Below are 24,333 nucleotides of genomic sequence, written 5' to 3' on the forward strand. Positions count from 1 at the left end.
CCTCTGGCAATGGTGCCGCCCGCAGCTCAAATTCGCGGAATTGCCGGGCGGAGATTCTGAGAAGCGACGGCGGTTCCGGGAAAGGAGCGGGGCCGGGGCTGGCCTTCCCTCCGAGCCAGGTGACCAGGGGGGAGCCGGGGACAGCGGCACGGAGCCCGGGCACTGCGCGGCAGCGGGGCCGGGGCTGCTGCGGGGCCCGGGGCGCGGGGCTGCGGCTGTTTGTTTTCAATCTGTCACCTTCCCGACTGAGTGCCAGAGCCTCACCCCCCAGGATCAAACCTCCCTACCCCTCACCCCCCAGGATCAAACCTCCCTACCCCTCACCCCCCAGGATCAAACCTCCCTACCCCTCACCCCCCAGGATCAAACCTCCCTACCCCTCACCCCCCAGGATCAAACCTCCCTACCCCTCACCCCCCAGGATCAAACCTCCCTACCCCTCACCCCCCAGGATCAAACCTCCCTACCCCTCACCCCCCAGGATCAAACCTCCCTACCCCTCACCCCCCAGGATCAACCCCGACCTCCCTACCCCTCACCCCCCCAGGATCAAACCCCCTCACCCCCAGGATCAACCCCGACCTCCCTACCCCTCACCCCCCAGGATCAAACCTCCCTACCCCTCACCCCCAGGATCAACCCCGACCTCCCTACCCCTCACCCCTCCAGGATCAAACCTCCCTACCCCTCACCCCAGGATCAACCCCGACCCCCCTAACCCTCCAGGATCAAACCTCCTCACCCCCAGAATCAACCCCGACCCCCTCTAGCCTTCACCCCCCCCCCCAAGATCAAACCTCCCCAACCCCGACCCCTCTAACCCTCTCACCCCCAGCATCAAGCTCCCCCAACCCTGACCCCCAGCATCAACCTCCACTAACCTCTACCCTTCTTAACCCCGACTCCTAGCATCAACCCCACTAATCCTGGCATCAACTCTAACCCCAACTCCCAGCATCACCGCCAACCTTCCCCGAATCCTCCTAAACCCCCCCCCCAACATCATCCTAATTTCCCCTCAATCCCCTATCCCTGTCTCTCTCTTTCTCCCCCAGTCTATCTTCCTTTATGAGCCTCTGTTCCAGTGTCTCTGTTTCTCTCTATATCTGAGTCTTTGCCTTTTGGTCCCAGTCTCTCTCTCACTCTCTATCTATTTGAGTGTCTCTCTCTCTGTTACAGGTTGTTTTGCTGACCCGGGTGTCACTGACAGGAGGTTAACCTGTTTTTGACCGTTTCCCCTGTCTTTGCCTCGGTTGTTCTTGAACTTGACCCCAGGAGTGTGGTTTGAGTGTATTTGGGGTCCGGGGACAGTGTGTTTGGGGGGAATGTGACCCGGTGATGGTCAGTTCTGACCAAGGGTGCCCAGACTGCGTTCCGGAGCTTGGTTTATGCGGGGAGCCGGTCTTGTTCATTCCGTGTCTGAGGGTTCAGTGCTGACAGTTTCCACGGACCCATTAATCAGGGGCCAGACTCCGGCCCCTCGGCGAAGCAGGAGCGCGTTCTGCTGGCGGCGGCCGGCACTGCAGCTTCTCCAGGGGTAGCCGGGTGCACTTGGACTGATCCACATCCTCTGAGATGGGAAAGGTTCGGCTTTCGGACCAAGTGCACTGTGTTCTTCACTTTTCACTGCGAATTCAACCATAGAATCCCCATTACGGTCCAGGAGGGGGCCATTCAGCCCATCGAATCTGACAGATTATCTTCCCTAGGTTCTTTTCGCTGCTCAGTTATCATGGCCAATCTGGGAGGAAACCCATGCAGACACAGGGGGAACGTGCAGTTTCCACACAGACAGTGACCCGCGCCGGGAATCGAACCCAGATCCCTGGCGCTGTGAAGCAGCAGCACTAACCACTGCTACCGTGCTGCCTGTTCTGCTCTAATCCCGTTACCCAGCATTTAGCTGGTTGTTTATGCTTTGGCATTTCAGGGGCACATCTAAACACTACCTGAAAGTTGAGAGCTTCCCGCCTCTAGCAACCTCTAAGACAGTTATTTTCAGATTCCCACCATCCTGTTTCCTCAAATCCCTTCTAAATCTCCTGTCTCTTGCCTTAAATCTGTGCCCCCGGTGACTGACCCTTCACTTAGGAGGTATATTCCATCCTATGATCCCTATCGATGTCCCCCAATAATTCTGTACACGTCTTTTCATTACACTCCATGTCGCTGAGAGTATTATCTTTGCGCACAAAGACCATTCAGCCCATCTAGTCAGTTAGTGGGATTACTTTAATCCCAGTTTGCGATTGTGCCCCAGCCTCTAACTGAGGAACATTTGATCATTTCTGCTGCTCCATCAGGCAGCTCATTCCGGATCACAATTCCCGGAGAACCTGCGCTTTATTGAACCTTCCGCCACTGAAATGTGTCCAACCCTCTGAATATTTCTGTTAAATTCTAATTTGTCCATCCCCAGACGGAGCATTGACCCCGCGCCGGAGAGTCTCCGCTGCCCAAACCGGGACACACTGCAGCCAATTCATTGTGGAAGAACCGGGCGGAGCCGAGCCTCCTGCCGGACTCTGCCGGTACTGCAGGCCGAGGGCGGGGCGCCGCCTGCCGGACTCTGCCGGTACTGCAGGCCGAGGGAGGGGGCAGCGCCCTCTGCTGGATACTGCAGTGCTGTAGGCCGGGATGGGGGGCAGCGCTACCTGGCGGACTCGGCTGGTACTGCATGCCGGGGGCAAGGGGGGGTGAAACGCCGCCTGTTGGACTCTGCCGGTACTGCACCTTGTCGGCCCAGCGCCCCCAATGTCCCTGAGAGATTCAGGGCTGGTTAATGTCCCTGTGGCAAAAGCACAATTCTGTGGGCACTGGAATGGCCCCCCACACTGTCAGGATTCGATGGATTTGGTGGTTATTGAGGAGATGGCCAGAGCTTCCAGTTGTTTCTAAATAATGAGGCTGTCTCTCAACACCAGGTTAAAGTCCAACAGATTTATTTGGTAGTAAACAGCACTAGCTTTCGGGACTTTGCTCCTTTGTCAGGTGAGTGGGGAGTTCTGATCAGGAGCAGGGTATATAAACGGCACACACAGTTTACAGAATACTGATTAGAATGCAAATCTCTACAGCTAACCTGCTGTTCAAGTCTTAAAGGTACAGACAATGTAAGCAGAGACAGCGTTAAGCACAGGTTAAAGAATTGTGTATTGTCTCCAGACAGGACAGTAAGTGAAATTTTACAAGCCCAGGCAAGTCATGGGGGTTACAGATAGTGTGGCATGAACCCCAGATCCCTGTTGAGACCATCCGCATGTGAACTTGGCTATCAGTTTCTGCTCAGTGACTGTGCGCTGTTGTGTGTCGTGAAGGCCACCTTGGAGAACGCTTTCTGAAAATCAGAGGCTGAATGGTCTTGACTGCTGAAGTGTTCCCCAACAGGAAGACAACACTCCTGCCTGGTGATTGTCGAGTGATGTTCATTTATCCATTGTCGTAGTGTCTGCATGGTCTCCCCAGTGTACCATGCCTCGGGACATCCTTTCCTGAAGTGTATCAGGTAGACAACATTGGCCAAGTTGCAAGAGTATATGCCATGTACCTGGTGGATGGTGTTCTGACGTGAGATGATGGCATCCTTGTTGATGATCCGGCTTGCAGAGGTTGCTGTGGTGGTGTTGTGGTCACTGTTCTCCAGAAGGCTGGGTAGTTTGCTGCAGACAATGGTCTGTTTGAGGTTCTGTGATTGTTTGAAGGCAAGAAATGGGGGTGTGGAGATGGCCCTGGCGATGTTTGTCTTGATCAATGATATGTTGAAGACTCCGGTGAAGATGTCGTAGCTCCTTCGCTCTGGGGAAGTACTGGACAACGAAGGGTACTCTGTCCACTGAGTGGGATGGAACTAGTTGATGCCATTACATAGTTGTTTCAGTGATTGAAATAGTGAATAGTATAGTTCAATAGTGATTCCATGACGTAGGCATTGCTGCAACTGCCTCAGTACTCAACGCCAGCAACTGCCAATCTCCAGATGCAATTTTACAACTCATCTGCTTTATCCTGGACCACAATGTCTTCAGCTTCAGCAACCAATTCTTCATCCAGACACACGAAACAGCCATGGGATTCAAATTCGCATCTCAATATGCCAACATCTTTGTGAACAGGTTCGAACAAGACTACTGCACCGCACACGACCTTCAACCAATGCTATACACTAGATACATCGATGTTCACCATGAGTCCAAAGGAAATGCCAATCACACAAACAACTATATCATGACATCAAGTTCCATCCCACCATCAGACTCACCATGGACTACTCTCCAGAATCGGTTACATTCTTGGACATGCACTTCTCTATTAAGGACAGTCACCTCAGCACCTCACTGTACCGCAAGCCCATAGACAGCCTCACGATGCTCCACTTCTCCAGCTTCCACCCTAAACATGTTAAAGAAGCCATCCCCTACGGACAAGCCCTCTGTATACACAGGATCTGCTCAGATGAGGAGGATCACAACAGACACCTCCAGACGCTGAAAGATGCCCTCCGTAAGAACAGGATATAGTGCTCAACTCATCGATCGATAGTTCCGACGCACCACAGCAAAAAACTATCGACTTCCTCAGAAGACAAACACGGGACACGGTGGACAGAGTACCTTTCGTCCAGTACTTCCCCGGAGCGGAGAAGCTACAACATCTTCTCCGGAGTCCTCAACATGGTGAGATGTTCATCTTCATCAATGGCAAGGCCATCCCCACACCCCAACTTCTTGCCTTCAAACAACCACACAACCTCAAACAGACCATTGTTCACAGCAAAATACCCAGTCTTCAGGAGAACAGTGACCACAACACCACACAACCCTGCCACAGCAACCTCTGCAAGACATGCTGGATCATCGACACGGATGACATCATCTCACATGAGAACACCATCCACCAGGTACACGGTACATACTCTTGTAACTTGGCCAATGTTGTCTACCTGATACGCTGCAGGAAAGGATGTCCCGAGGCATGGTACACTGGGGAGACCATGCAGACGCTACGACAACGGATAAATGAACACCACTCGACAATCACCAGGCAAGACTGTTCCTTTCCTGTTGGCAAACACTTAAGGCATTCGGTCTCTGATCTTTGGGTAAGCGTTCTCCAAGGCGGCCTTCACACTCTTGACAGCACAGAGTCACTAAGCAGAGACTGATAGCTAAGTTCTGCACACATGAGGACGGCCTCAACCGGGATCTTGGGTTCCTGTCACACTATCTGTAACCCCCACAACTTGCCTGGGCTTGCAACATCTCACTAACTCCTGTCTGGAGACAATACACATCTTTTTAACCTGTGCTTAATGCTCTCTCCACTCACATTGCCTGCATCTTTAAGACTTGATTCGCTGTAAAGGCTCTCATTCTAATCATTATTCGGCGTTTATTGGTAGGGGGATTGAATTTAGGAGTCGCAGTGTCATGTTGCAACTGTACAAAACTCTGGTGCGGCCGCACTTGGAGTATTGTGTGCAGTTCTGGTCCCCACATTATAGGAAGGATGTGGAGGCTTTGGAGAGGGTGCAGAGGAGGTTTACCAGGATGTTGCCTGGTATGGAGGGGAGGTCCTATGAGGAGAGACTGAGGGATTTGAGGTTGTTTTCGTTAGAAAGAAGGCTGCTGCGAGGGGATCTTATTGAAACATATAAGATGATCAGAGGTTTGGATAGGGTGGACAGTGATAGCCTTTTTCCTCGGATGGAGAAAGCTAGCACGAGGGGGCATGGCTTTAAATTAAGGGGTGGTAGATGTAGGACGGATGTCAGGGGTAGGTTCTTTACCCAGAGGGTGGTGAGGGATTGGAATGCCCTGCCTGCTGCAGTTGTAAATGCGCCTAGTTTGGGGGCATTTAAGAGATCCGTGGATAGGTTTATGGATGGAAAGGGATTGGTTTAGGTTAGAGGGTCATTGTTTTTTTAACTGGTCGGCACAACATCGTGGGCCGAAGGGCCTGTTCTGCGCTGTAATGTTCTATGTTCTGTGTTCTGTGAACTGGGTGTGTGTCTTTATATACCCTGTTTGTGATCAGATCTCCCCACTCTCCTGACAAAGGAGCAAACCCCAAAAGCTAGTGGCGTTTGCTACCAAATAAACCCATTGGATTTTAACCTGGTGTCTTCCAGCTGCACTGTTAAATTTACTCTGAAGAGCTGCACCTCTCCGGGTCCCCCTGGGCTGTTTGCCCTCCTCTCCCTGGGCAGGCAGTGACTGGGAGGATGCTGAGGAGTGGAAGGGAGGAGTTTAGAGAGGGTGGGTTCCTCACTGCGTGAGGCCAGACTGTGTGTGAGGAGTTTCAGTGTTAGAGATTTCTGACTGGAGTTACCTCAGTTCCAGCCTGTAATGTCTCTGGCTCTGGGACTTTGATACAAACACAGACTCTGGGGGGTTGGGGGGTATAACCTGCTGCCACATGGGGCAATTGAGGTTAATTATATCATTGGCTGAAGGCAGAACAGGGAAGCAAATAATTAAATTTGAGATGGGTGAGTGAGGAGAAACACTTTTGGGGGCAGGGGATGGGAACCTGATCCAGGCTGCTGTAAATAGATTTCTATTGATTATCTACAGGGGCTTAAGATCCTCAGGACTGAGTACTTCTAACTCCATCCTAATTCCTTTCCATCTCTTTTAACCCCTAGTCTTGCCCCCACCAATTCCCCCAGTAAGTTCCCTCCAGCTCAGCGGTTCAAGGAGGCCGTTAGTTCATCTGTTGTTTCTGCAGGATACTTGGGAATGGGCAGTGATTGGCCTTGCCAGTGACAGCCATTGAAAAGAGTTTAAACAAAAGTTTTCCCACTTGTTCCTGATGTTTTATTTGGAGTGTTTGTTACAGGCTGCTGTCAGACTGTGAGTGCGAGACAGTTTTAATCAAACTAACTTTTTAGTTCAAACGTATCTGGGAAATTTTCTTCAGAATGAAGTGTGTGTAATCTGATAGTGATTTCATTGAACTAACTGATTTTTTCTGAGAGAGAAGCAGCGACGCGGACAGATGAAATCAGATTCACTGTTTGAATTCTAGCAAATGTAGGTGTCAAATCTTCCCCTGCTGTAAGTTTGCACAAGTTAATCTGGAAGGTTTAATGTGTGCAGTAGACTGGGGAGGGGAGGGGGTGGATATTGAGGACGTCTGATGGACTCCACTCCAATCTGTCAGTGTACCAGGAATGCAGCATTGGACAGATGAGGGAGATGAACAGACAGGTCCCAAGGCCCAGGTTTGTCTGGGGTCAGTGTGTCCAGAATGGATTCTCTGTTTCCCTGTGTGGAATAAAATGGTGTATTTAATTTCTGAGTTGCAACTGTGAAATGTGACTTAATATTAAATCTCCCGTCACAGCCGGCTGGGACACAGTCTAATCTCTGACCTCGCTGCTCATCCCAGTTTTAAAGCTGGAAGCCGGACACTTATTGCTTGGGCTGGAGATCTGGCCTTTGGCTTCAGCCAGTTAAGAATGGTCTGATGTTTGTCCTATCGATCTCACTGTTCATTCTCTGAGTGTTTTAATGTCTGTGCCCCGAACTCTCTGATGATAGAAGTGACCCTGTTCTGACAGGATGAGTGAGTGTTGGCCTCGGCAGCCAGTATCATCCTGTGCAGAAACTGTGAACTGCCTGCTTTAAAGTTTTAGTTTGCTATTTCTTGGCCTTTGATTCTGCAAAGTTTGGTTCTTTGAGGACATCTCGCTGCCTTTTTAATGATGGTGACTGAAACCACAAGTGACTCATTCATTGCATTTTGTTCTCCTGTTTTCAGATTTGTCCCTGAGCTTTGTGCAATATCAGGGTAAGTTCATTAGTTTGGAGTTTGTTTTTGAGTTTGTATTTCTGGAATATATTAGAATCCTGATCATGTTTCTAAGTTTTTTGCTGGAATTGCTGTACTTGGTTTAATTAAAATCTGAAGTAAATTGGTTGTTTGATTATATCCCATGTACTTGGCACTGATCTTTAATCTAACGGACCTGCTGTACTGATGTCAACTAGACAACTGCATGCAATTTTGATTTTTTTTTGGATTGATGGAGTTTGTGTAAGATTTAAAATGGTACTGAATAGAATCTCATTTAATCTGAAAAAATCTTTACTTTAAAGTTGTTTGTTTATTAGTGTCACAATTAGGCTTACATTAACACTGCAATGAAGTTTTACTCTGGCTCCGTTGGGGTTACACTGAGGGAGAATTTAGCATGGCCAATGCACCCTAACCTGCACGTCTTTCAGATTGTGGGAGGAAACCAGAGCACCCAGAGGAAACCCATGCAGACAGGAGAACGTGCTGACTCCACACAGTCACTCCAAGCTGGGAACTGAACCCAGGTCCCTGGCGCTGAGTTGGCAGTGTGAACCACTGTGCCTCCCTGTATCGATAAAAGTAGAAATCTCAGGTCAAGTTGGGAGAATAAGTTGAAATCAGGATGTGATGATGGGATTGTTGGAGTGATTGGTGTAAATGATTTTGTGTTTCAGAAGCAATGGCCTCTGCAGCAGACAGCTGTATCCAGTTTACCCGGCACGCCGGTGATGTGCTGTTTAATCTGAATAGACTGCGTTCCCGGGACATTCTGACAGATGTTACAATCCTGGTGGATCGTCAGCGATTCCGAGCGCACAAGACCGTGCTCATGGCGTGCAGGTAGGACCCGTGAAGAGTCATAGAGTCACACAACATAGAACACTACAATGCAGGATGAGGCCATTTGGCCCATCGTGTCTGCACAGATCACGATCCACCCAGGTCTTATCTCCATAACCCCATACATTTACCCTGCTGATCACTCTGACACGAAAGGGCAATTTAACATGGTCGATCCACCTAACCCGCACAACTTTGGACTACGGGAGAAAATCGGAGAAAACCCACACAGATGTGAGGAGAATGCCCACACAGACAGGGACCTGAGGCTAGAATTGAACCCAGGCCCCAGATACAGGGAGAATGTGCAGACTTCACACAGTCACTCAGGGTGGGAATTAAACCTCAGTCCCTGGTGCTGAGACAGTAGTGCTAACCCACCGTGCCACCCTGATCATCCATTAAGTATAAACGTGGTGCAGGAGAGGGCTTCCAATTCTGTGGAGTCTGTGTCCCATTGATTTAACTGGAGTTAGGCAGCCAAGGCTCAATGAGTAACACCCTTACCTCAGAATCAGGAGGTTACAGGTTCAAGCCCCATTCGAGACTCGAGAACAGAATCATGGCTGAAGTCACTGGCTGCAGTGCTATGATAGAGAGGTGCTATAGAAATGCAGGGTTTTCACAGCTTCAGCAATGAGCCTGTATCTTCTCCATAAAACCATTAAATTGGATTCTCATGCAGGTTATTCCTTTGGCTGTACCACAGCAGGCCTGGTGTTCACCATCTCCACTATGTGAAATGGGAGTGCTGTAGTGATATTGTCACTGGGTGAATAATCCAGAGACCCCGGGCACCCCCCACCCCACCCCCAGCTCCCGGCTGGCCAGCCGCCACCCCCTCCCCGGCTCCCGGCTGGGTCTGGCTGGCACCCCCCTGGCTCACAGGTAAGACAGACTTCATTAGAAATGGCACCTCTGCTTTTATGCTTCCTCTTGTGGCCTTTTTCCAAAGTGTAGAGGGTAACCATGGTGATATCAGTTTCCTGTCTGCCTGGCCACCAGAGTGGTTTCTGATTGGACAGTGCTCATGTGTACACAGGAACTTGTGTGTAATTCTGGAACCCGAGGTGTGGATCCCCGGGGGGGGGGGGGGGGCGGGGGTGGTTTGGGAGGGATCCCTGTGTTGGGGAATCCCTGTGTTTGGTGGGGGGGGGGGGAGGGGGTTTGATATGTTAAACACCCACTGAGTGAGTGAATTGATAACATTGTTGCTTTGATTTTCCAGTGGCCTTTTCTACGCAATCTTCACTGACCAGATGAAGTTCAACTTGAATTTGATCAGTTTGGACCCAGATGTTGACCCAGAGGGATTTGGAATTTTACTGGATTTTATGTACACCTCTCGCCTGCCTCTGAGGGAAAGCAGTATCATGGTGGTGATGACAACAGCTCTTTACCTGCAGATGGACCATGTGGCGGATACCTGTCGCCGATACCTTCAATCCAGGTGTGACAGCTGACCGTTTTGTGTAGAGTTCTTTCCCGGTGACAGGCGCAGCAGCAGTTCTCGAGTCGAATCATTTTCCAGTCCTTTTTGTTGGGGATTTGGAGATTAACGGTTCGGAAATCTTGTTGCATTTTAATGTTTTGATGTGAATGCATTTGAACATTTTTTTTTGGAATCTTAGAAATTGACATTGCAGAGGCCATTCAGTCCATCATAATTGTACTGGGTGTTGAAAGAAAAATTGTGCATCATCCCACGCCTCTGCTTTTTGCTTGTGGCTCTCTCTGTAAGCTCGTCCTTCAAGGTACCTTTGGCGGGGCAGGAAAGGAGGGGAATCCCTACACCTCCCAAATCTATGACCTCTAGTTACCTCTCATTACCGATCAATAACTTCTTGTTCCAAGTGGAACATGGAATTATGTATAGTTTGTTTGGGACAGAACATAGAACACTACAGCACAAACAGGCCCTTCGGCCCACAAGTTGCACCGATCACATCTATACCGGCCAGGCCATAGAACTATCTGTAACTCCCAATCCCATTAAATTCCATATACTCATCCAGAAGTCTTTTAAAAGACTCCAGCGAGTTCACCTCTACTACCACCGACGGCAGCCGATTCCACTCACTCACCACCCTCTGAGTGAAAAACTTACCCCTAACATCTCCTCTGTACTTGCTCCCCAGCAAGTTATGACAGGTTCACCAGGAGGTCTATCACGAGGAGTGACTGGGCCTATACGCTGGAGTTTTGGGGAATGAGGCGATCTTATTGATATTGGGAGATTGAGAATCCCAAGGCCAGGGATCCTCTGACCTGGCAATCTGAGAAATGTCTTCACTCTGTTGTGAATTCTTTACTTGAGTATTGAAAATTGTAGATGCTCAAGTCATTGGGTAGATTGAAGACACAAATGATAGACTGTTTGTGGGTGCTAATGAAATGAAGGGAAGTGGTGGAAGATTGGCCTTGTGTTTAGTCAAATGGGGGTGGGGGTGGGTGTGGGAGAAGACTTGGTTTGGTCCGGGGAGAAGGGGAGGGGGAGAGATGTGGCAGTGACAATTATCAGATGGATTAATTTTTGTTGAAAATTGTTACTAATCTCGATTTGTTTGCCAACAGTGAAGATCTGTGTTCTGCAATCAGCTCACCCCGACAGGAATTCCTCTCCAGCAATACAATGTTACCTCCAGAAGCGTTAAGCTTTCGAAAATCTGATGTGACTGAGAACTTGCTTCGTGATGTGTCTGCCTCCGATGGGAGGGCTTTGGGTTCTAACGTCTACAATGTAATGACTCCTTCTCCACATCCTTATCCTTTGTACAGCCATATCCCTGTTCACAGTTACTCTGCAAATCCTTACCTGGTCAATGAATTCCGGGATTCCCACATCCCGTTATCTGATGTCGCTAAACTCCGGAGGTACCAGGGTAACTGTGTGCAGCACAATAGTGATACGGGTTTCACAAAGTACAACAGCAGGTCTGTCACAGACATCTCCTCCAGTGTTTGTCATGCGACTGTTTTCTCTCCCAGAGAGATTTGTAAAGAGGCTGATGTGAAAATGGATTTGCACTGTAATCAAACACCTCGTCCGAAAATGCAATCCATCATGAGTAACTTGACAAATGGTACTTCTGCTTTGCTGAATGATGGGAAGGCTGAAGAAAGCAACGTCCCAAAGGAGGATAGACGCGGACATCTGGAATCCAGTAACCTCCCTGTTAATCATAAAGGCCCTTTAATTGGACCTCGCAGCCCTCTGAAATCTGACTGTCAACCAAACTCTCCAACTGAATCGAGCAGCAGCAGGAACGCTTTCAGGAGTTCCTGTTCGGAATCTCCCACAGCCAAAAGCCCCATTGACCCCAAAGCCTGTAACTGGAAAAAATACAAATTTATTATCCTGAACTCATTAAACCAGAGCTCAAAAAGTGAAAGTGAAAATCAGCTGGAACCCGGCAATGGCTCAGCTCCAACCTTCACAGCTTCCCCCGTCCCGTTCCGCCCGTGTGCTCACATCGAGACTTTGGGAAGCCAAACACCGGCCAAAATGGATGTTGATGGGGACATTCCCCAGGCAAGCAAACTCAACAGCATCGTCAACAGGTACTTTACAATCCTACCGCACAGAGGAGGCCATTCGGTCCATCATTCCTACTAGCTCCATTGTCTGATATTTCTACAGCCCTCCCACACAAGCAGAATCAAACGATTGTTATTTGTATAAACGGCAATGTATCGAGTGCTCAATTTCTCTTCCTTCCCTCCTCCATTCTCATTGCATCTTTCAAACTGAAAATTGTTCAGAGTAAATATTCCGACTGCAGTTTCATTCATATAATTACCGATTTCCCAGAAATTTGGAGGAGCCAAGAGTTTAGTCAGGAGGAGGAGGAGGAATTGAAAGAAATTTAGTACCAGTAAAAAATAGTTCTGGAGAAATTAATGAGACTGAAAGCTGATAAATCCCTAGGGTTTGATAATCTACATCTGGAGTTACTAACGGAGATTGCCATGAGGATAATGGATCTGTTGGTTGTCACCTTCCAAAATTTTGTAGAATCTGGAGTAGTCCCAGCAGATTGGAGGGTGGAAATGTAACCCCACTATTTAAAATAAGAGGGAGGGAGTAAACAGGGAATTACAGACCACTGATGTTAGACTAACCAGTGCGGAAAATGCCACGGGTTATTGTAAAGGGTGTAATAACAGAAAACTTAGTGTTAACAGGATTAAACAAAGTGAACATGGATTTATGAAAAGGAAATGATATCTAACAAATGTACTGGAGATTTTTGAGGCCATAAACCGATAGAATAGATAAGGATGAACCAATGGATGTGGTGTATTTAGATTTCCAGAAAGAGGTTAGTGTGCACGATTAAAGCTCATGAGATTGGGGGTGATACATTGACGCGGATCGGGGATTTCTTAGCAGAAAACAGTAAGAATAAACAGTCTTTTTGAAGTGGCAGGCAATAACTCCCGGGATCCCACAAAGATCAGTGCTTGGGCCTCAGCTATTTACAATATACATCAACGATAAAGAAACCAAATGTAATGTTTGCTGATGACACAATGTGAGTGGTGAGGAAGATAAGAGGCTTCAAGGTGACTTAGACAAGTAGGGTGAGTGGCAGATGCAGTATGACATGGATAAGTGTTATCTACATTGGAGTAACAATGGCAGAGTGTTTTTAGATGGTGAGAGATTGAGAAATATTGATGTACAAAGGGACCTGGGTGTTCTAGTGAATGACAGCAAACATTGCAGCTACAGCAAACGGTTAGGAAGGCAAATGGTATGTTGGACATCATTTCAAGAGGATGTATTTAAGGAGTAAGGATGCCTTACTGCAGCTGTACAGGGTTTTGGTGGGACCACATCTGGAGTATTGTGTTTAGTTTTGGTCTTTTTATATATTTTGGATACATTTACCATAGAGAGCATGCAGACATTCACCAAACTGATTCCTGGGATGGCTGGATCACCATGAGGAGAGATTGAGTCAACTGGGCCTGTAACCATTGGAATTTGAAAGGAAGGGATCTCGTTGAAACATTCTGACGGACTGGATGCCGGGGTGTTTCCTGTGGCTGCAGTGTCTAGAACAAGGGGTCACAGTCTCAGGGTACCGGATCGGCCATTTAGACTGAGACGAGGAGAAAGTTCGCTGAGGGCAGTGAATCTGTGGAATTCTCGATCACAGGAGGTTGGGAGGCCAACAGGTGGATTTCTTGACTGTAAAGATAGAATATGGGGAGAGAGTGGGAATATGGATTTGAGATAAACGGATTGAATGGTGGAGCAGACTGGCGAATGGTCTACTCCTATTTGCTGTTTTTTTTTCCCAGGGTCTCACTCTCTCTCATCTCTTCTGATTCTTTCCTGATCAAGGTCACCAGATGAGTCTTTACTGGATAGCCAGCAACCATCTCCAATGGATACCTACCCACGGAAATGTAGCTCGTGTCAATCCCCAGCTCACCAACAGCCTGAGCTGTCTCACCATACCCCCGTGTCTCACCTCGGAGAAGAACTGACCGAGACCCAGTCTGAACTCTCGGACTCCAGCTCAGGTGAGGTACCATCAGCAGCAGCTGGAATCTCATTGCAGCACTGAGCTGCCTGGTTTTAGGCAGATTTCTGAGGAAGAGAGTGCGTGAACTGGATGTGAACACATTTTGTGGGTGGGATGGTGGGGGGCTGGGGTGGTTTGAAGGAGAGATGGTGGGTGGAGATCTTGTGGGGAGGAAATCTCACCTGATTAATCTACAATTCTTTTTTTTTGTTCCTGTAACTGTTTATCTAAACAGTTATTCTCATAACTGGTCTGTTTCAAAGAAATCCTGCAGTTCTCAAAAGGAAGATTTACACTAATCAGTGCAGGAGGAGCCCAATGAATCTGCACTGACAATAATCCCACCCAGACTCTATCCCCATAACACCATTTATTTACCCTGCTAATCCCCCTAAGGGGCAATTTTAGCACAGCCAATCCATCTAACCCACAATCTTTGGACTGTGGGAGGAAACCCATGCAGACACGAGGAGAACGTGCAAACTCCATACACAGTGACCCGAGCCGGGAATCGAACCCGGGTCCCTGGCGCTGTGAGGCAGCAGTGCCAATCACTGCCATCCCATGTTTAAGTCTGGTTGTGACGTACCTACTGTGTTCTTGAGAGACATCGACAGGAGACAGCTGTCGTTATCAGTGATCCAAGTTGAATTTGTGTTCAGCTGGTGTGCTGGAAACCTGTGACTTCAGGCCAGCTGATTGATGTTTCAGTGGGACAGTGACCATAATTCCATCAGATTTCCAGTGGTCATGGATAAGGACAGGAGTGGCCCTCTCAGGTGAGGGCCACTTGCAACCAAATTAGACAGGAACTGGGGAATGTGGATTGGGAGTGGCTATCTGAGGGCAAATCCACATCTAACACGTGGGGGGGGGGTTTTAAAGGCCGGTTGATTGAAGTGCAGGACAGGCTCGTTCCCGGGATAATGAAGGATAAAAATGGCAGGATTTGGGAACCAGGGATAACCAGGGAAATTGTAAACTTAGTCAAAAGGAAGCGTATAATAGGTCCACGCATCTAAAAACTGACAAACCTGTGAGGATTACAGTGACAAAAGGAAGGAATTTAAACCTGGAATTAGGAAGGCTAAAAGGGGCCAGGAAATATCTTTAGCAAACAGGGTCAATGAGAATTCCAAAGCTTTTTATGAATATTAGGAGCTAGAGAGTAGCAAGAGAGAGTGAGTCACTCAAGGACAATGGAGGGAAGTTGTGTAGAACCACAGGAAGTGGGTGAGATCCTTAATAAATACTTTGTATCAGTATTCACCAAGGAGAAGGACATTATGGATATTGAGGTCAGGGGTGGGTGTGTGAAGCTCTGGAGAATGTCAGTATATCACAGGAGGAAGTGTTGACAATCCTAAATTACATTGAAGTAGATAAGTCCCCAGGACTAGATGGGATCTATCCCAGGTTACTGTAGGAGACAAGGGAAGAAATAGCTGGGTCCTTAACAGGTATCTTCACATCCTCTCTGACCACAGGCAAGGTTCCAGAGGACTGGAAAATAGCCAAAGGAAACAGAGATAATCCAGGAAATTATAGGCCAGCGAGCCTGACATCAGTGGAGGGGAAGTTTTTGGAGAAGATACTGAAGGACAGGATATTGCACACTTGGGGGAAAATGGACTAGTTAGTGACAAGCAGCATGGTTTTGTATGGGGAGGGTCATGTCACATGGGATTCTGGGTGGGCTGGCTAGATGGATACAGAACTGGCTGGGTTATAGAAAAGAGAGTAATGGTTGGATATTTTTGGGAATGGAGATCTCTAGCTAGTGGTGTTCTGCAGGATCAATGCTGGGACCCCTCTCTTTTTTTTAAAGTTTGAGTCACAAGTAGGCTTACATTAACACTGCAATGAAGTTAGTGCGAAAATCCCCTAGTTGCCACACTCTGCCTGTTCAGGTACACAGAGAGAAATTAGCATGGTCAGTGCACCTTATCAGTACATCTTTGGATTGTGGGAGGAAACCAAAGGAAACCCCACACAGACATGGGGAGATCGTGCAAACTCCACACACTGACGTAGAACATAGAACATAGAACATAGAACATTACAGCGCGGAACAGGCCCTTCGGCCCACAATGTTGCGCCGACCAGTCTTATTTTTAAAAAAAAACATTGACCCACTAATCTAAACCACTCCTTTTTCGTCCATAAACCTATCCACCAATCTCTTAAACGCCCCCAAACTAGGCGCATTTACAACTGCAGCAGGCAGGGCATTCCAGTCCCTCACCACCCTCTGGGTAAAGAACCTACCCCTGACATCCGTCCTATAACTACCCCCCCTTAATTTAAAGCCATGCCCCCTCGTGCTAGATTTCTCCATCCGGGGAAACAGGCTATCACCATCCACCCTATCTAAACCTCTAATCATCTTATATGTTTCTATAAGATCCCCTCTTAGCCGCCTTCTTTCCAGTGAAAACAACCCCAAATCCCTCAGTCTCTCCTCATAGGACCTCCCCTGCATACCAGGCAACATCCTGGTAAACCTCCTCTGCACCCTCTCCAAAGCCTCCACATCCTTCCTGTAATGTGGGGACCAGAACTGCACACAGTACTCCAAGTGCGGCCGCACCAGAAATCAAACCTGAGTCCCTGGTGCTGAGGCAGCAGTGCTAACCACTGTCACCGTGCTGCCCACAGTATTTATAAATGATCTGGAGGAAAATGTGGATAGCCTGATTAGTAAGTTTGTGGATGACACAGATTGGTGGAGTTGCTGATGATAATGCCAGGGATTGTCAGAGGATACAACAGGATGTAGATAGATTGGAGACTTGTACAGAAATGTCAGATGGAGTTTAATCCAGACAAATGAGAGGTGATGCATTTTGAGGGTCAAATTTAGGTGTGAATTATACTGTAAGTGGCAGAACCCTTAGGAACATTAACATACAGAGGGATCTGGGCGTGCAGGTCCTAAAAGTGGCAGCACAGGTGACCAAGGTGATTTAAGAAGACATACAGCAAGCTTGCCTTCATCAGCTGGGGCATTGAGTACATTGCAGCTATATAAAACCTTGGATAGGCCGTGTTTGGAATATTGTGTACAGTTCTCATCACCACACTACCAGAAGGACGTGGGCGTTTGGAGAGAGTGCAAAGAAGATTCACCAGGATGTTGCCTGGTCTCGAGTGTGTTGGCTATGAGGAGAGATTGAATAAACTAGAATTGTTTTCACTGGAAAGAGAGGCTGAGGGGAGACCTGATAGAGATCGACAAAATGATGAGAGACACACAGGGCGGAGAGTCAGGATTTTTTACCAGGGTGGAAGTGGTAATTACAAGGGGGCAAAAGCTTAAGGGAGATGTTCAGGGGAAAGTTTTCACACAGAATGGTGGGTGCCTGGAACGTGCTGCCAGAGGTGGCGGTGGAAGCAGGCACATTGGCAACATTTAAGAGGCATCTGGATAGGTGAGGGAATAGAGGGATACGGACTGAGCAAGGACAGAAGGTTTTTTAGTTTTTAGTTCGGGCATCATGATCAGCACAGGCTTGGAGGGCCGAAGGGCCTGTTCCTGTGCTGTACTTTTCTTTGCCCTTTGATTCAGGGAGGGGGAATGTGTCTGTATTCGGGGGCAGAACTCCCCCTTACTCCTGACCTTGACTTGTGTTGGTGAGATTTGGTATCTGCTCGAGACTAAATGAGCAAGGCAGCGGACTTCTCTGCAAATCAGTCCCCCATTCACACACACACACACACACACACACACACACACACACACACACACACACACACACACACACACACACCCCCCACACTCCCTTTGCCTACCCTACTTCCATCTATTGAGTGAGGAACGGGGGTGGTGGGAGAGGCATTCTGGTATCAGTGTGTGTCATGTCCTGTCAGTCCAGAAATGGTTGGAACTAACCTTGAAGTGTTTTGTTTTCAGAGAATGGATCTTTCTTCTGTAGTGAATGTGACTGTAAATTCTCTGATGAAGGTTCCCTCAAGAGGCATGTGGTCCAATCACACAGTGACAAGCCTTACAAATGTGACCGTTGCCAAGCTGCCTTCCGCTACAAGGGGAACCTGGCGAGTCACAAAACTGTGCACACAGGTAGGAACCCTGGACAGGGGCTGCGTTTAGAGAAGGAGGGGACTCTCGAAGGGTGGAGAAGGGTTACTCGGTCACTGTCATCCTCGCTAATGTCCTGTTCTGTTGCAAACAGGTGAGAAGCCATATCGCTGTAACATCTGTGGAGCTCAGTTTAACCGCCCAGCAAACCTGAAGACTCACACACGCATCCATTCTGGAGAAAAACCCTACAAATGTGAGACGTGTGGAGCCCGCTTTGTCCAGGTTTGTATCCAATCAATCCCACTCCCTGCTCTCTCCCCAGAACCTTAAAGAATTCTCCACTTGCAAGTATTCAATCTCCTTCATTTTGAGAATTACTGGGCCTATTTTATGTTCACACATGGGCATTGCTGGCTAGGTCAGCATTTATTGTCCACCCCTAATTGCCCCCTTGAGAAGGTGCTGGTGAGTTTTTTCTTGAACCTGCTGTAGTTGCTGAGGTAGGTACATCTAGAGTGCTGTTAGGTAGGGAATTCCAGGATTTTGAACCCACAACTGTGAAGGAGCGGCGGTATGTTTCCAAGTCAGGACGGTGAGTGACTCGGAGGGGAACTTGCAGGTGGGGGGTGTTCCCAGGTATCTGCTGCCCTTCCCCTTCTAGATGGAAGTGGTGGTGAGTTTGGAAAGTGCTGTTTAAGGATCTTTGGTGAATTGCTGGTGTGCATCTTGTAGATAGTAGTAGCAGCAGTGTGTACTGAGCATTGGTGGTGGAGGGAGTGGATGTTTGTAGATGGGGTGCCAATCCAGTGGGGCTGCTTTGTCCTGGATGGTGTTGATCTTCTTGAGTGCCATCCAGGCAAATAGGGAATATTCCATCACACTCCTGACTTGTGCCTGAAAGATGGTGGACAGGCTTTGATTTGAATAATTCCTGATCGGGATTTTTGAGCTAGAAACCAAAGTGTATGAGGCGAGATTGACTAAGTTAGGATTATGTTCACTGGAGTTTAAGAGAACGAGGGAGGATCTCCAGAAACCTATCAAATTCTCACAGGGTAGGTGCAAGAAAGATGTTTGGAATAGTGAAGGAGTCCAGAACCAGGGTCCAGCTTTGAGGATAAGGGGTAAACCTTTTAGAACTGAGATGAGGAGATTTTTTTTCACCTAGAGTGATAGAACATTACAGCGCAGTACAGGCCCTTCGGCCCTCGATGTTGCGCCGACCAGTGGAACCAATCAAATGACCCTCTAACCTAAACTATTCCAATGTTATCCATATACCTATCCACTGACCGTTTGAACGCCCTTAAAGTTGGCGAGTCCACAACTGCTGCAGGCAGGGCATTCCACGCCCTTACTACCCTCTGAGTAAAGAACCTACCTCTGACATCCGTCCTATAATTATCACCCCTTAATTTAAAGCTATGTCCCCTCGTGTTAGCCATCACCATCCGAGGAAAAAGGCTCTCACTGTCCACCCTATCTAAACCTCTGATCATCTTGTATGCCTGATGATCCTGTGGAATTAACTACACAAAGTAGTTGATGCCAATGAAGAAATTAGATGTAGCTGTTGGGGCAGGGGTGAGAGGGTGGCCAAAGGAGATTAAAAGATATGGAGGGAAGGTGGGATCAGGTTACTGAGTTGATCATCAGCCATGATCATAATGAAAGGTGGAGCAGGTTCAAAGGGCTGAATGGCCTCTTCCTGTTCCTATTTTCTGTGTTCCTCTGTGATGGCTGGATTAGTTAGTCACAAGTAGGCTTACATTAACACTACAATGAAGTTACTGTAAAAATCCCCTAGTTGCCACACTCCGGCGCCTGTTCGGGTACACTAAGGGAGAATTTAGCACGGCCAATGCACCCTAACCAGCACGTCTTTCAGACTGAGGAAACCAGAACCCCCCGGAGGAAATCCATGCCGACACGGGGAGAACGTGCTGACTCCGCACAGACAGTGACCCAACTGGGAATCAAACCCAGGTTCCCGGTGCTGAGGCAATAGTGCTAACCTGTGTGCTGAGAGAGGGTTGTAAAGTTAATAATGGGGTGAAGAGATCAAATTTGAGAAGAGTGGAGGTGAGGTTGGAGAGAAGGGCATTAATATAGGGACTGATAACCAGAATTTGACAGGAAAGGATAGACAGTACAAATCTAAATCAGCAGATAAGGTTTGAGGTTATTAAAATAATAACTCAAAACTAAAGATTGAGTTCCTGAAGGTGCAGCCAATGCACACTCAGGAACTGGAACCACAGCAGATGAACTGATAGCACAAATGGAGATATCTTACTCAGAGCCATTGGAGACAACGGCTGCAGGAAGATGAGGATTGGAACCAGAATATTGAAGCATTTGATATTTTGGAAGAAATGAGGGGAATGTGGAGGGGTAACTGTTCATTTAAGGATATTACTGCAATAGAGAAATGAGCAAAGTTCAGGAAAACAGGATGTAGAAGCAGTTTGAATAGAGATGAGAAATGATAAAGTTACTTGTGGGAGTGGTTAACGTTCCAAATATCTGATCAGATAACTGATACTAGCTATGTTGTTGCAAGTTCTAGTCTCTTGTAGAGTGTATTTATCAGTAATAATGCCTCTGAGTTTCACAGTAAGAATTCATCTCTGCTTGTCCACGATAGTGACTGAGAAGATTTGAGTTTACTGTTTTGCAATAGTTGTGGGCGGCTTCACAAACTGCTGAGGACTGATGCTCTGATTGGACCCCTGCTTCATTCACTAATGTTGGTACTTTGTCAAGAGTTTCAATTTACTGGAAAGTCCAGGATCCAGTGTGGAGTAATTTGGGGGAGAAGGGGTCCCTCCACTTTGAATGGAGGTGGTTAAGATGTGGTTTGATAGGTTCTCCGATTTGAATTGGTTTGGAGTAAATGCAAAACACCTTCTAGTGATCACGTTGATTTTCCCAAAGAAATCCAATGTCAGGATAGACTGTAGGGAGATCCATGCTCACCTCCATTGTAATATTCTCTCTCCAAAGGTAGCTCACCTCAGAGCTCACGTGCTGATCCACACTGGAGAGAAACCCTATCCATGCGAAATCTGTGGCACCCGCTTTCGACACCTGCAGACACTTAAGAGCCACCTTCGGATCCACACAGGAGAGAAGCCTTACCATGTGAGTAAACAGTGGGAGGGGCAAGTGTCGTTATGTGGTCACTGGACCAGGGAATCAACCCAGAGATCCTGAGTTCAAATTCTGCCAAAAGTGCGTTGGTGATACTGGGAAAATTGTCCATTGCTGAGAGGGTTCACTCACGGAGCCAGTGAGCCAGACCTGACCACACAGCAAGTACCTCAGCTGAACGATCTGCAGTGCTGAGCTGCCATTAGTTGGGGCATTAAGGGATGGATAACAATTACATCAGCTCATTAGCTACATCCCAAAAGCAGCTGTCCATCACTTGGTATCCAATAGGTCCTTTCAACACTAGAATCCCAAAGATAATTGGGATTGTTGGCCTCTGGACGTTGCTGGAAGAGCAGGAAGCTGGCCCATCCTTGGTGATGTGGTGGTTTGTCCTGCAGACTGGGCAGGAATTTGTCGCAGAATTGATTTGGAGGTGGGGGACATTTGGGAAGTGTGTGGGGATTGTGAGTTGGTGTTTGGTCTGAGTTCCTCCTCAGGGCTGCACAGTGTGTCCAAGACATCAATACGTGAAACCGGAATTGACCCAGAAACTCCAGCCATTCTACCCTGCAGGTAGATTGGGTGTCAATGTGTTAGTGGTAGGCAGTGGAGAGGGGGAGTGGATTACTTTGTGTACAAAATACAACATCTCAGACTTCAATGAAATAAATAACCTGATAATCTTAGTGATGGAGGGTTATTGACCCAACACAGATCTTTATCCAAAAGTCATCCCTCGGACATGAACGGGATCAGCAGGCTGGATTATCACTCTGCTATTTGCTCTGGGGCTCAACCATAATCTGACTCGTGTTTTCCCCACTGCCAGGTTTAGGAGTAACTTAGACAGGCACATGAGTGGGTTGGAGATGGGTGGATATAGGAGATTGTTTTAAATAAAGTTCATTAGCATTGGGGTGTCCCTAGTAAGGTAAATGGATATGGTATGATAATGTTTTTTCTCCCTTCATTCACAGGTTTTAAGTCGGTCCGCCTTGTTGTCCAACGAGGGACATACACGCGATGGGTCGTACTTGGGCTGCTCTTGGTTGTTCGAGATTGGCCTAGTACTTCATGTCGTTAGTGTGTGCCTAAACCGGACCAGATACAGGGCAAGACAACAGCTCAGTGACTATCACTGATTGCTGTGCAGACACATGGATTTGGGCCGGTGTCTGTGGGAGTTTGCGCATTCTCCCCGTGCTTGCGTGGGTTTTCTCTGGGCGCTCCGGTTTCCTCCCACACCCCAAAGATGTGCTATTAGGCTGATTGGTGCAACAAATTGTCCCTAAATTAGTTTCCCTCAATGTGGAATGGCCATAAACAATAGATAAGGGTCATGGGTGGAGGGGGAACTGGTAATGTTAAAATGGCGGCGCGGGCTCGTTGGGCCGAAGGGCCTGTTTCCCGGGCTGATTTTGTTCTTTCTTCTTTTAACACACACCCGTCCAGACTAGTACTCAGTCCTGTGTTTTTAACCTCCTTTCTACCGCTGAATTGTTCCTTTTTTTTGTCTCTGTTTTACAGTGTGAGAAATGTAATCTGCACTTTCGTCACAAGAGCCAGTTACGACTCCATCTTCGACAGAAACATGGAGCCATCACCAACACCAAGGCGCAGTACAGAGTTCCTGTAGAGCCACAACCTGATATCTGCCGAGCTCGCTGACGCCCCCCCCCTCCCTTCTGAGCTCGCTGACCCCCTCCCTGCCCTCTCTCTGTCTTTACCCTCCCCCCCTCTCCAGGTCTAGCGAGCTCTCTGAACACCCACAAGTGTGAAAGACTTGAGACTTTTTGAGGTGATGGAATTTCTTTGAGTTGTTAGAGGTTTTCATCCAGATTCCCCATGTGGTAAACTTCAACAGTTTATCATGGAAAAACTAACGGGTTTTCTTGTGAAAAGTGCTTGTAATGTTTCTGTTAACAGACATTTGGAGTGTTTAAGCTTTTAAAAGATGCCTCTCTGCCCATAATATAAAGGAATGTATGGAAATATATATATTTTTCCTGTGCAAAGCACAGATCAGAGTTGTACTATTCTATAAAAATGGGAAGGGTCATATGATATTTTTAACCAAAGTTCTAGCTATGGCAGTTAATGAATGATGCTTCAGACAGATTGTCTGCAGGCAGAACTGTCTGAACATCTCTATTGCTTAAAGCACTTAAGATATTTTGTCTATTGTGAAAATTATATGTGCTTTTTGAAGTATTCTTTACAGTTGTTTTTGAAAAGTACGGTTTACATTTTGTCCAAATGCTGTATTCATTTCTTGTTTTGTGTCGTTCCTGTCTTGTTGATCAGAGCAGTTCCCATTGGTGCCTTCTTCGTGCTAAAGCTGGATGTCCCAAAGGTTTTGGATTGTCCCTGTACTCTGACACTTTCTCCTCCCCACCCCTGCATTTCCCCCCCTCTGCCCCTTCATTCAAAGCTCCATTCAGAGCTCTCCGCACCATGTTGAGAAAACGGGGCAATGATTTGAGAATTTTTATCACATACTGTACAAATATATCTGTAAGGACATAATAAAAATATATCGCACTGTTCCAGGTTCAGTGTCTCTTTCTGTATCTGTGCAAATCCTTTCTCACTCTCCCCTCAGGAAAACTGACTGTGAAGCTGAGGTTGATGAGTGCCATTCTCACCTAGGCTGGGTGTGTATGTGACTCCAGTCCCACAGCACACAATATTCTGGAGCTTTCTAAAGGTTCAGCAAAACACCCTTGTCACTAATTATGAAGCTAAAGGTTGCACAACAGCACAAATCCTGGCCTGGCACTCGTGAACTACAGTTCCACATCACTGAGCATCGCCCATGGAAAGATGTTGACTGGATTAGAAAGGGAAACTGCCTCTGGGTTCAACAGGAAAAGTCTTCAATGGGAAAAGACCAAATGTGCCTTCCAGATTCCAGAAGCCAGGCTCTATAATGGGCAACAAAGAGATGGCAGAGCAGCT

At 47.6% G+C, this 24,333-nt stretch overlaps 1 protein-coding gene across 2 annotated transcripts; it reads left to right on the forward strand.

The window, feature by feature from the left end:
- Positions 1–23,047, forward strand: LOC145341208 (B-cell lymphoma 6 protein homolog). 2 transcript variants are annotated; one of them, XM_080186131.1, is made up of 10 exons: positions 1–119; positions 7,762–7,791; positions 8,475–8,640; positions 9,869–10,090; positions 11,215–12,201; positions 13,994–14,175; positions 18,091–18,258; positions 18,371–18,501; positions 21,226–21,363; positions 22,903–23,047. In XM_080186131.1, exons 3-10 carry the CDS (start codon positions 8,480–8,482, stop codon positions 23,041–23,043), a joined length of 2,130 nt encoding a protein of 709 aa, XP_080042257.1. In that variant the 5' UTR covers positions 1–119; positions 7,762–7,791; positions 8,475–8,479; the 3' UTR covers positions 23,044–23,047. The 2 variants fall into 2 exon arrangements, with proteins under 2 accessions (XP_080042257.1, XP_080042258.1); XM_080186132.1 differs by lacking the exon at positions 1–119 and adding an exon at positions 6,762–6,851.
- Positions 23,048–24,333: the final 1,286 nt, after the last annotated feature.

The sequence above is a fragment of the Carcharhinus amblyrhynchos genome, chromosome 3, assembly GCF_965287045.1.
Source record: "Carcharhinus amblyrhynchos chromosome 3, sCarAmb.v2.hapA, whole genome shotgun sequence".
Classification (NCBI taxonomy): Eukaryota; Metazoa; Chordata; class Chondrichthyes; order Carcharhiniformes; family Carcharhinidae; genus Carcharhinus; species Carcharhinus amblyrhynchos.

Excerpts from the sequence above, each read along its gene's own strand:
- LOC145341208 (XM_080186131.1), top strand. The coding sequence starts at position 8,480 with ATGGCCTCTGCAGCAGACAGCTGTATCCAGTTTACCCGGCACGCCGGT. Across the intron at positions 18,259-18,370 it reads TCACAAAACTGTGCACACAG|GTGAGAAGCCATATCGCTGT; the intron begins GTAGGAACCCTG and ends TGTTGCAAACAG. Across the intron at positions 21,364-22,902 it reads CAGGAGAGAAGCCTTACCAT|TGTGAGAAATGTAATCTGCA; the intron begins GTGAGTAAACAG and ends TCTGTTTTACAG.